We start from the raw sequence: 13,671 nt of genomic DNA on the forward strand, positions 1-13,671 counted from the left end.
GGTGGGGGGGCATAGGGCAGCAGGGCTGGGGGCAAGAGGAACAAGCAGGGCATCCTGCCATGTACCCCCTGCCCTTATTTTATTTTGATCAGGCACAGGCAGCCCCATGTGGGCTGTGAGCGGCTGCAGTGTGGGGTGCTGGCCATGGGGCAGGTGAGGGGTTGCTTCCCCCCCATCCAGTGTTCAGTACCAGCTTGTAACCAGCCCCACTGCCAGCCTGGGCCCCATGCCAGCTCTGGCCTCACCCATCAGGGTAGCACATGGCAGCAGCAGCTGTGGCCCTGCCACTTGCTGCACCAGCCAGCATTTGCCACTGCTGCCTTTGGGATGCCCAGCAAATGGACTCCAGGTGGGCAGCAGCAGCCAATCCTGCCAGGTGAGGCAAGCAGAGGGGCCACAGCTGCTGCCACCGTGCGCAGCCCCAAGGGTGAGCCCGGAGCTGTGTGGGGCCCAGGCTGGCAGTGGGGCAGGTTACAAACTGGTGCTGAGTGCGAGGGGGAAAAATGGCCCCTCACCAACCCCACGGCCAGTGCCCCGTGCTGCAGCCACTTGCAGACCACCTGGGGATGCCCGTGCCTACTCAAGACAGCCCTGTGTGGGCTGTGAGTGGCTGCAGCAGGGAGCGCTGGGTATGGGGTGGGTGAGGGGCTGCATTTCCCCACTGTGCTCTGCACCAGCTCCTTTCCTGCTCTCCCCCCACTTACCTGAGGTTCCAGCATGGGGCAACCACATGGTCCCAAGCCACAAACTGGGGCTTCTGGCTGGGGGGGGCGGGGCTGGGGGGGGTCTGCTGTTGCGGGAGCTCACCGGGCTTCCCCTGGGTCCTACTGCCCCTGGTTCATGTCATTTTTGACAGGAACCAAAGACAGAGAAATATTAATTTTGAAAAATGTTTAGGGGCTGGATGGAATGGCTTTGCAGAACACATCTGGCCTACAGGCCATATTTTGCCCACCCCTGGCTTACCTGAAGGATTGGATATCCTTATGTGGGACAGCCAGTAGAAGGAACATTTTTAGTGTAGGAAGCATCTCCTGGTGATTCCCTGAGAAATTAGATAAGGGGAAGGAGGAGGTGGAAAGGTTCAGAAGCATCCATGAGTATGAGGACCTTGTTGACTCAATGCACAAAGACATCTCCAGCATCATGGAAAAGGGACAGCCAGAGAAGTCATTAGAAGACACAGATGAACAGGTACACTAGAAGGTGGAAGCTGTCAGTTTGTCATCTCTAGCAACGGACAGCACTTTCCTGCAGGACCTGTGTTTGTCAAGTTGTAGAACAAGTATGCTGACTTGGCATGACATGAGAAGTGGTAGGGGAGGACAAGCTATGCTTTTCTAGAAAGGGAGAAGTGCAAGCATTACTGCCAAGGAAAAGCAATGAGTAGTGGTAGCAACTTGTTCCTGTGGGGCATGAAGCTATCCATCTGTTCATCCATCCATTGCTATCATTCAGGGGAGAGCATGATTTGCTCTTGAGCAAATCATTCCATATTAAGCTGATTTCCATCTATGATAAGGTGCACGACCGCTGGGCTTCCACTAGTTGCTCTCTGGCAGCTCTGGTCTCTTGGCAGATGTTCCACTTCTTCCGGGCTGGTTTGTCGTCAGGGTAGCTCTTTCCTCCCACGTCCAACCCTGTTCTCGTCTGCCACGTCTTGGTGCTCCTCAATGGGCAGGGTTAGTTAGTGGGTCCCTTGGTCACCCGGGTCAGGCCCGATGGTTGCTCACGGGGCTCCACCACCCCTACACCCCAGCCTCACGCCACCTTTGGTGGGCCGTCTAGTTGTTATCTTGTGGCTTTCCTCGCAGATCTCGCCCACCACTCTGCGTTCTAAAGTCTATGGCGGGAGGCTGTGCACACTCCTGCAGCGCTTCACTCCTCGCTCCCGTCCTGTGGGGAACGTTTCCCACTATTGCCCCTCCCAGTGGGCTTCCCTATGACCTGAACACCAGGGTGCCCTTATCGAACTCAGCCCCCCCAGCTCGGGGTAATCCAACAGCAACAAAAACAAAACCCAGTGCACCTCCACCAACCTTCCACCTATTCCTTGTCCCTGGACCCTTAACGAGGAGAAAGGGGCCTCTACACTCTGGCTGTTGCCCCAGGGCTCGTGCTGATCCTTCGCTTTCCCTCCTTGGTCCTGGCGGTGACCCTGCCCTGATTATAACCCCCCATCCAGGCCACCCCCGGGCTTTCACCTCCCGGCATGCCGTCCTCAGCGCCCCACCATCCTGGCACTCCACCTGGGTCTTGCTGTGCTTTAGAGGCTGCCTCCAATCCTCTTTCCCTCAGCCAGCCAATTCACTCCTCGGGTGTACGGCGGGGTCTTTGATGGGGGCTACTCTCCCTGGCCAACTTTGCCACCAGATTGCTGTCTCCTCAGGGTCCTCCCTTGGGGCTCCCTCTGCTACCGGCATCAGCTGCAGCTTTGCCTCCGGGCCATCCGCTCCCTCCGCAGCAGCAGCTGCCATTTTTATTTTTGCTGGCCAGCGTCTGACACTGACATCAACAGCCGGCTGCAGCTGTACATAGAGGCGGCTCACGAGCTGCGCGGGTTCCTCTCCCTGCTCCCCGTGGGCTCCGTCCCAAGCTGCAGGTGAGTACCCCACATTACCTCACTTCCCGGGACAAGGTGACAGGTTGTTTGGATAGGGAATGATTTTGACACAGTCTCCCAGAACATTCTCATTAACAAATTAAGGAAACAGAGATTAAACTAAGGAAATACAGACTAGACAAAAGTACTGTAAGGTGAATACATAACTGACTGGATCATCCTGCTCAGTCAGTAGCTACCAATGGCCCAATGTTTAGTGTGGAGAAGATATCAAAAAGTATTCAACATCCACATTAAAGATTCGGATATAATGGGACTGAATGCATGCGTAGCAAATTTACAGGTGATACCAAGTTGTGTCAAGGTGCAAACAGTGTGAAGGAAAGGGATAGGATAAGAATGATTAGATAGACTGAAAAATGGTGTCCAATTAGATGAGATTCAACAAGGACAAGTACAAAGTCCTGCACTTGGAATGGAATAATTGCATGTACAAATACAGACTGGGAAATGACTGGCTAAGCTTCAGCACTGCAGAGAAAGTCTTGGGGTTACAGTGGGCTATAAGCTGAATATCAATCAACAGTGTGCCCACCAAGAACCTGAGTCTGACATGGTTTCAGAATTGGTGCTGAAAGCCAGGAGTCCATTCATACACTGCTAGACTTTTTAAATCTTTCTTCTTGATTAGCTCTATCTTAATACAAAGCAAATAGCATCTGGAACATCCAGGTATGTGCTGGATGAGTGTATTCAATTCTATTTGAAGGTAGGGTGCACCCTTTCAGAATCCAATTCCATAATTGCTATCATTATGGGTATTCTGGCATCATCGGTTAATGTGCAGGACAGATTAGTAAAAAGAACACTTTGCATGACAATATCAAATTACCCAAACCTTGATAGCAAGCCTTTGTTAGAATTTTTTTTTTTTTTAATGCAGTCTCTATCTAGGCAACTAAGAGATCAGCTAGACAGGATTTACAGAGGACTCTGGAATGGAGGAATCTGAAGTGAAAATTCTGCACTATTTTACAAAACTATACGTACTGACAATATATAATGCTCTGTTCCTGTAAGGTTCAGTGACAGTAGATTTTTATTACTTTGGATAAAGAAAAAAAGGTCAAAGCCTTCTTGTTTCATATAAGTTCTGGAGAGAGTGTACGCATAAAGACACACACATATAAATATTTGCTAGAAAATACTTCATAAGTACCTATATTTGCATTTTCAGGTTAAGTGGCTGATCAGCAAATTAGCCAAATTCTGCCAACTTACACAGAATATATATTTTTTATAGGTGCAGTTTCTAATTTGCTAATTTTTTAAACAACAGTAAGACAAAACAACCTAGTGAAATTCATTTTAAATAAAGTCTCAGCTCATGCACACCATTATTTAAAGTGAAATTCCAGTCTGACAAATGGCTCAGTAAACATATTAAGATGGGTTTTTATGTTTGCTGCATTTTATGCAATACATAGCTTGATTCACTAGATTTTTTTACTTCTTAACTTTGTTTCTCACTGCCAGACCTTCAAACTAACCAGGATTCAGTGCATCAAGCCTGATTCTCTACTTGTTATGCATGATAGCCATCAATAAGGTTCTATAGATCTAATTATGCCCTGAGGTATGCCTTGGCAACTGCTTTTCTTCAGTACATTTGCACAAATGTAAGTGATTGGAGCTTATTCAGAAATCAATACTGTAAAAACTGAATGCAACTCAGTTCTCTCTCTCTCTCTTTTCCTGCTCATGCAGAGGGCTGGACCTGATGATCCTTTGGGGTCCCTTCCAGCCCTATGATTCTATGACTGCAGCACATGTTTTGGGGAAAGTTCCATGGGATCTGATCCCCAGTCCCAGTAATCATGTTTCTTGGCATGCCACACATGCATGGCAGACAGTTCTATTATGGAATCAGGGATCAGATCCCAACTGCACTCTTTCAACTTGCTAATGCAGAAGCTAGGGACTATGATTCTAGGTCCTCCATGCACTGGCAAATTGAAAGTCAGGTGCCTACAGCCCAGCATGGCTTGGAACTGTCATGAGGCTAGGGGGGACAATCAGCTGATTACTGGCCCCAACCACAGACAGTCAGATTAGGTTCACCTGGGGCTGTTCAGGATGGCAGTCATTTGACTATCAGACCTGGCTCTCACCGCCTTTCATTCCCATTGGAGGAAGCCTCTGCTCCCCTGCATCCTGCAGTCCTACTGGAGCTCCCTGGTGTGAGGTTTAAAGCCCCCAGTAGGGGAAACACTTCAATATCCCCTGCAGAGAGCATTGGCAATGTGCAGGGGATGCACACGCACCGGCTGAGATGGGTGGTGACCCCCTATGAAAAGTGCCACTGACGCTGCCGCCGACACTGCTGGCGCTCACCACCTCCCTCTTCCCCGCTGTTGACACTACCTGAAGGAAGTAGCTTGGCTGCCTGCAGGAGCTCACTGCTGCCATGGCTGTGCAGCCAACAACACTACCTGCGGGCAGTCGCCATGCCCCCTCGGCCCCTGGGGGCATGCGGAGTTCATGGCCAAAAGCCTGCAATTCCCACCCCAGCTAGTTTGAGACCAGGGTTACCCTGGGCCAGTGCCAAGCCCTTAAGAGGCCTGATGTGTGGACATGCCACATGTTCAATTTAAAGTACAATACAAACCAGCCATAAAATTATTCTATACTACATATGAAACATATTTATGGCTGGTTTACCATGTTACGGCAGCTAAAATTGAGTGTATAGCACCCATGTCATTTATGCCATGATTAACAAGTTAATTGTGGAAGAAATATAATATATAGTGAGCCCCTTAGCTGAGAGTAACCTTTGAAGAGGTGAGATTTATTTTGAGTAAGAAAATACTATTCTTAGACAGTCATACTGATGTAATACTGATTCAAAGAAAGATTATTTATATCTATAAGATTACCTTCACTATCTATAATAATAATAGGCTGTGAGGGCTCCATTGCTTCCTAAGACTCTGTTTACACATGAACAGCTTTATTAGCCTTTTTGAGGGTGAGAAGTTTTGATTCCATTAAAGTATTCAGTCAAAGGATAACTAAAAATCCTTTATTTAAAAAAATACTTTTGCAATAAACATTTAATTGCAAATGTTTTGTAGGTTTCAGCTAGTGTTTAAATAATTTGGATTAGATTTTTTTAGTGTGTGCGGCATGTATATATGCATGTATATATAAAACTCTCTCGTTTAAGGGCTTAATGCAACCACTAATGGGTTGTAAACAAATATGTAGAGAAAAGGTATTTTATAGTACTTTTCACAAAACTCACTGTCTCCCACAACATTCTTAGTAATAAGTTAAAGAAATACAGACTAGATGAAAGGTCATTAATATGCACATGTAACTGGTTGGCTTATCATGCAAAATAAATAGCCACAATGGTTCAATGTTTAGATTAAAGGAGGAATTAAGTAGGGTTTCTCTAGATCCAGTACTGTTTAGAATCATTATTAATAAACTCTATGTTGGGACTGAGTGTATATTTAGGCAATTTGTGGATGACACCAAGCTGATCAGAGTTGTAAACATTTAGAAGGGTAGGTCTAGGATGACCTTGATAGACTAGAGAAATAGTACCAAAATCAATAAGATGAAATTCAACAAGGACAAGTGTAAAGCCCTACACTTGGGAAAAATAATCACATGCACAAATGGAGGGCAGAGAATGTTTGACTAAGTTGCAGTACTCCAGAAAAGGACCTGGGGAGTTACACTGCATCATAAACTGAATAGAAGCCAACAGCATGCTATTGTTGCAAATAAAGAAAATAGCTGGGTAATATTAATATAAGTGTCTCTTGAAAATCAAGGGAAATTATTCTTCTGTTTTATTCAGCACTGATGATGTAAAGCTTTTGGCTTCACATTTCAAGAAAGATGTTGATATATTAGAAAGAGTCCAGTGGGAAGTGACAAAAATGATTAGTGCCCTGGGCAGCACTGTAGAGAGAAAGATACAGAATAATTGCGGCTACTTGACATAAGTACTCTGGATGAATGCCAGATTGGCTTAGATAGCTTGCACTTAGACTTGGAGACTTAGCAAAACAAACAAATAGCAGATAAGGGAAAAGGTCAGACTAAGAAGTCCTAGTAAAAGGATAACAACAAAGAACCAACCTTGGGGAATTAAGAGCAACAAGTTTGTGGTGTCCAGCTGGTGACTGCCACTGTAAATACAGTAAATAGTGCTTAGAAAGAACTGCTAAGAAAAATGAAATAAGATAGCAACAATGATGTCACAACAAGTCATAAAAGAAACAGCAAAGAACAACAAAGTTGTCTCTCAGCTAGACTGCATCCCAAGAAAAATTGGATGATCAATGCAAACATGGGAACCTGGGAGCCTCACCTCAGTATGGTCAGCTGATTGAGAACTGTTGTTAAACTCCACCCAACATTGTTGCAGGGTGGTCAGATTCACGTTAACGCATTGTAGCATTGTTGCTTTTGCGCGCGCGCGCGCGTGTGTGTGTGTGTGTGTGTGTGTGTGTGTGTGTAGCCAATAAAACTTGCTTGATCTTTAGTTTGACAAGTGTGCTGTGGTGCAAGCCGTATAACCTCCCTGGCCCACTTCCACCCATGAGGAATAGAAAATTCTACTCCAACAGCGCAACTTATGAAGAAAGCTTGGAAGAATAGATGATTTGTGGGGAGGGATGGATTGGCAACAGTCCTCAGATACCTGAACGCTGATTATAAAGTGGATGGAGATAATTTCTTTTCTACGACTGGGGAACAGGACTAGGAGCAATGGCCTTAAACCTGAGTAGAAGAAATTTAAGCTGGAAATTAGAAGCAACTTTCTGACTGCAGGTTGTCAAGCATTGGAAAAGGCTACCTAGAGAAACTGTAGAATATTTTTCCCGGATTTTTTTTAGGAGCAAGTTAGTCTCTTGACTGGGATGGTTTCTAGTCAGGGAAGTTTCTGCTTTGAGCATGGGGCTCGTCTCGCTGACCTTGTGAAGTTCTTTTTTGCCCTACTTTCCTATGATTCTAATATTCCACTGGAATAATCTACCTTTCACTGAGGAATGAATGAATGAGCAACAATGAAGCAGCAGAGTGCTGAGCCACTGAGGAAGTAAATCACCTGTTCAGTCCATAAACAGCAGCCTCGAAGTGTTGTTAGAGGCTATCTTGGAGGGGTCTTGTTACTCTGCTTAAGACCTGAATTTCCACCATGATCAAATGGCAGCTTGGGATACTGAGAAGGTTTCTTCACTACCTCATACCTCTGATGGCTACATTGGAAAGGAGGTGAGTGGGCAGGGCTCCAATTAAGTAAAGTGATTCAAACGGCCTTACACCAAGAATATGTTTCTGGGAAAGCAGATGGTGATTCAACCATTTGCTAATGCACTACTGATGCTATTTTTATTCTTATAATGACTGAATGGTCAGTACTAGGTACCTTCTAAGTGGGTGCATCTACATGTGCACTTTAGTGTGCAGTAGCCTATTTTACTGCACATTAGAGCATCACGGCAAAAACCACGCTAATACACTAATGCAAAGTAAAATTAGGCTACTGTGCATTAAGCATCACTAAAAAAAAAGCGTATTTTTGCTACTGTGCATTAGGGCAGCCTAATGCACATTTAGTTAGTATTTCACACTACAGTACTGAATTTCAAGCTCAGAAGTAAAAGCACATTAATGAATGTGTAGACACACCCAGTTTGACCTAGAATATCTGAGTGTTGAACAGAAAGTTGTCTATAGCTAGAGAGTAGAAAATACTGGGTACTGGGTTGTGTCTAAAGTCTGACTGCCTTCTCAGAACTTTGGCTTCTAACTAAAGAGTACAGGAGAAGTCCTCCCATCATCATGACATCTAAGATGCCTCAGGGAGAGGCACCCACCTGAATGAGCACATTTAACAATGACAGCAACAGGAAGAATAATACCCAACATTCAATCTTGAACACGACTAATGGTAGTAGCACTGCCACCCACCTTTTTCACAATTGTTAGTGGTCCGAACACTTACCTGAGTTCTAGGCTTCTGCAGCCTCAGGGGGACACAAACCAATGTCTCCCACTTAAGACAGCATATTAATCACCAGACTACAAATTAGACTAGATCATGGTTTTGCTCAACCTCAATGATAGAAGCTGGGGCATGGTGCATTTTTATGAGATGTAAGTTAAAAATCATGAAAGGGGATAGGTAGACGTGCCATATAGAAGCATGCAGCAGCTGTTTTGATTTAACTTTAACTTTTACTCCTGTCCATTCCTATGTTGGTGTAGGTCAGCAAAACTGCTCAAAGTCTCAGCTAAACAAGACATTTTTAAAGCTACTGATGCTTAGCCCTAGTTATAAGATACCGGAGAAGATGGATGTAACAATTATCACTAAACAGTGTACACCAACATAATTTAAGACTTATTTTAGTATCATGTCTGTCTACATGCTTACGTACTTAAGTTCTGATTAAGTCCTTTGTAGGGTTCTGTAATACCTATTTGGATTTAGATTTAAATGATGAAAAAGCCTGAGTCCTTTCTGAATGTGACTTAGATTCCTAAATACCTAATATTTAGAAATATTAGAAACAAATTCTAATACCTTTAAAAACTGAGATGCAGGTACTTTTGGAAAAGTTATGCATATTCTTTTGGTGAACCTGGTCTGTATTGCAATGATTTTTGTTGTTCTAATTTAGAATTTCTGTTTTCACTAAGTATTTCTGAGATATCTTAAACTAAATAGAATATAATATTCAAGATAATCACGTAGAAGTGATTTATAGAAATCATGCTATTTTCTACCCCTTACTTAAAAAAAATAAAAGGCCTTACTAACTTTCAGCTCCATGCATTGGAAAGGCAATTTTATTAACCTGTCCAAAATTAATCCCTCATTTTATCTTCCTGAGATTAAAAACAAGTTATAATCCATTGCTTATAAATTTAAATTGTTCCTTTCCACATACATTACATAGAACTTTTCAAAGCTGAATTCAGTCTTCCAGGCTTTTGGCTAATTTTATTTCTTAGGCCCCTCTAGAGCTCCTTATACTTATGCATTTTCTTGATTAACCTACTGTAATGAGGTGTCATTAGCAAATTTTCCAATTTCGGAATTTTATCTATGATTCAAGAAAAAGAATATCCAACAAACATTCTTAGTTTAGTGTTAATCATTTAGCTGTTTTGCTTTTAACCACTTTTCATGGAAAATACAGCTACTTATTTTGCTTTCTTTTTTATTTTATTAGGAATTTTTTAAAGCTAAAATAAAACAACACACTTTGGTTCCAGATGGGTAGATGAAACTTTTACACTGGAGTAACTGGGATAACAATGGTGTAAAAAATGCCATCTATTTAAGTTACATGGGTCTAGACTTCAGCTGTCTGCTTCCTAAAACAGCCATATTTGCTTCCCCACTCCCCCCACATTTAATGCTCAGAAACAGCAGTAGCCATCTACTGTGTGAGCTGCTTTAGGATAGCTGTATTAAGTGTGTAACTGTTTGTTCCTGATCCCTGTGGCATATATCTCAGCATATAAAACCAATGCAAATTTTAATAGGATATATATTTATCTGTCTATGCCCTTGTTTACCAAGTCTTTTTCGATTTTTTTTTTTCAAATGCTACCTGGAAATCTTAGTAGATCTGCAAGGCTCTCTGTTTTCTTAGGATTTTACCAGAACTTTTAAAGCATTCTAACATTTAATGGGAAATTATTTATTCTTATTGAAAGCATTTTAGTCTTTCTTTCATGCTGGGCCTGATTCAAGGTTTCTTGAAGGAAATAAGTCTTTTCAGGCAGATTAATGGGTTTTGTTTCAGGCCTATATTATATTACTAGAGGAGTGAATAATTAGTTTTCTCAAACATACAAATTTTAAAAAAAATGCATAACTCACTTTCAAAAGTCAACTGGTTAATTTTTGTCCTTTACAAACAGAAAGTCACTTTTTAAAACAAAAAAAACTTTTGCTGTAGTGAAATAATATGTTTCCAATTAATGTCTCTGGCAATTAATTTTTTTATGATAATTTCAGATTTCTTGAATCTCTGTAGTAAAAAAGACCTGTGCAATAAATTCTGTTGTGGCAGCTATTGATTCTGTTGTTACATCTATTGCCACCAGGACATCAAAGTCCATGACAGAAATTAGCTCCAACAGCTTGAAGAGAAAACAGCCTGTAGGAAGCAAGCAGCTCCCGAACCACCCAACCATGACATACGTTTGTAACCACTACCACAGATCATGCAAATCTCAGACCTGGCTATTCAGTCACATGAGACACTGCAAACTATCTATGTCATAGGCTGCAATATTCACCATCTCCCAACCATGAAAGGATGTCAAAGCAAAACTAGGCAGCTATTAATCATCTGGTAAAACTTTTATGAATAATTGTCTTTTTATGTTTTCACCTTTGCAAAGATCAACTTCAAACACAATAGCACGAAAATTACTTGTATTCTTACTTGAATCCCAGCTCCTTCTGGCACTGTGATCTTCCATACACAATTCAGATTGTTGTCATAAGGCTCCGGGTAACCAGGAGATAGAATGGTCCCTTTGCGCTTAGTTAAAATTCCACCACAGGGCACTGAAAGGAAATGCATGAGGCAAGAAAAGGAATTTGACAGAGCACTGCTTCAAAAATGAGAAAAGATGTAATAAAAGCTAACACAATGATAAGCATAGAGGAGCTGCTAACTTCTGTAAAGTGATGCTATATTTAAAAATTCATGTTAGCCTCAGGAAAATAAAACCCTTGCTTATATTTCAAATCCTCTTTTTAAATTATTAGAAAAGAACAAAAACAAAAAAAAAATTAAAAATTAGGAAACTTTTCTACCTGACAAAATCCTGTTCACTTAAGAGTTGTACACTTGAACGTTAACAAAGTGAAAGAACTTTGAGGGTGTCATTTTAATCTCACAAAAATAAAATAATAGAAAAGAATTTGAAACAGCTATCAAAGAAAAGCTCTTAGCCAAAAAATGCCTAATTTTAATTAGTGTATGTTACTAAATTAATTTAATTCTAATGCTAGAGGCTATTAACCCTCAAACTATCCTCCTTCCTCAGTGAATGATCCCATTAAATCTATGAAGTTACTTGTATTAGCAAAGAAACGTGTGAGCAAGATTGCACCCATACAACCTACACCCAAAGACTAATGATACTCCAAACAAAGTAAAACATAGTGGGCACATCTACACGAGACGCTAACTGTGCAGTAGCCTAATTCTACTGTGCAACAGCGTGCAGAGCAAAAACCATGCTAATGTGCTACTGCACAGTAATATTAGGTGCAGTAATATTAGGTTATTAAGCAGTTAGCAACACTAAAAAGCCATGTGCTGGAGCTACTGTACATTGATTTAGTACTTAGTTATAGAAGTACTAAACTTAATGTGCATTAACTACAATGTATTAATGAATATGTAGATGTGCCCACTCGAAATGAATGAGAATCTTGTCTGAGTCACTGGATATTCTAACAACTAAATATAAAGAATATTATATCTTCATCTAGATACAATTTTTATGTTGTTATTTTAACAGCTTAAAAAAGATTCATGGGATGTTTTATCAGTACCATTAAAAGACAATCCATCATTCCTGGGCAACATTATCAAATCCTTGAGCTGATTTCATTAGATAGAAATAGGAAGAAAATTTAGCAAATACATGAAAGAATACAACTTATCTCAGTAATGAATACTGTAGCTATATTTTGTACTACATATAATTGATAGAATTTGTTGGAGACTACATGGATAAACTAAAGGTTGGTGTCAAAGTGTTTAAATAATTACTTGTATAAGCATGAGCAGATAGAATGATTGATGTCTGCTATCTGTAGGGAAACATTCAGACATTTACTAGAGAGTTAGGGCAATTTAATATGGTCATGTCTAGTGCTTCAATTATTAAGTGGACTTAGTTCAGTGCAATTTTCAACTCATACATATTTCATGACCTTTATTGGCATGGTGATGTCTGCACATTAGGAGTAATTAATACTTTTGACCCATAAACCTTTCTCAGTTCAAGTGCCTGTAGTCAAATAATTTCCTTTTTTACCTACCAAAGATGTCAATAAGATCAATAACATTCTGTTGTTGGTTACTAGAATAAGTCTCATCAATTGAAATTACTGTCTCTAAAAATCAAAGTAATTATACTTTACAATTGCTCATAATCTAGAAAAAAGACAGCAAATATAACTGTCCCAAGTCAAAGTAGATAAAAGTCCTGCTAATTAAACTGCCATTTATAAAAGCAATGGCCTTGAAGCGGTATCATTCATCTTGCTGTTGTTTAAGATTTACATTGTAATTTATGGGAGTTATTTCCAAAATACCACCAGTAAAAAACTGTGTAACTATTACATACAATGTTTGGTTAACAAAATGATATTAAGTGATTTCTCTTTCTCTATCTTCCCCAAGAATTTTTTTTGAAGAAAATAAACTTCTTGCTTTTAATCTAAATAAAACCACACCAGCTAACAGCACGGTAGTTTCAAAATCAATCTGAAGTACCTGATGCTTGTTTTCCATTTTACTTTTCCCATGCATTTAAAGGTGGGTTACATTTATTTATCAGGTTCGCCTCCCTCCAAATGAATTTGTTTCCAATATACTAAATTATAAAAAGAACAACAACCCTTCCCAAAAAATTAGTGGTTGGTGTTCATAGAATCATATCATAGAATCATAGAAGTCGGGTCGGAAGGGACCTTGTAGATCTACAAGTCCAAGCCTCCACCTGAGCGGGAGAAAAGACTGCACTCAAATGAGTCCAGCTGGGTAGTCATCAAGCCTCTTCTTAAAGATCCCCAGGGTAGGAGCCAGCACCACTTCCCTAGGAAGCTGGTTCCAGCTCCTAGCTGCCCTAACTGTGAAGTAGTTCTTGTGGATGTCTAATCTAAACCTACTCTCTAATAATCTGTGTCCACTGTTCCTTGTCATACCGGGGGGTGCTAGGGGAAACAGTGTCTCCCCTAAACCCTTCTGGTCCCCCCTAGTGAGTTTATAGACAGTCACCAGGTCCCCCCTCAGCCTTCTCTTGTGAAGGCTAAACAG

At 41.4% G+C, this 13,671-nt stretch overlaps 1 protein-coding gene across 1 annotated transcript in view; it reads right to left on the bottom strand.

Moving 5' to 3' along the window:
• CSMD3 (CUB and Sushi multiple domains 3) overlaps positions 1-13,671 on the bottom strand; it is a 332,707-nt gene that overhangs the window by 180,175 nt on the left and 138,861 nt on the right. Inside the window, exon 9 of the mRNA XM_019552043.1 lies at positions 11,056-11,180. Coding sequence (XP_019407588.1) covers positions 11,056-11,180 — 125 coding nt within the window. The remainder of the gene's footprint in view (positions 1-11,055; positions 11,181-13,671) is intronic.

This window comes from Crocodylus porosus, unplaced genomic scaffold, assembly GCF_001723895.1.
Source record: "Crocodylus porosus isolate Cpor-Errol unplaced genomic scaffold, CroPor_comp1, whole genome shotgun sequence".
Lineage (NCBI taxonomy): Eukaryota > Metazoa > Chordata > Crocodylia > Crocodylidae > Crocodylus > Crocodylus porosus.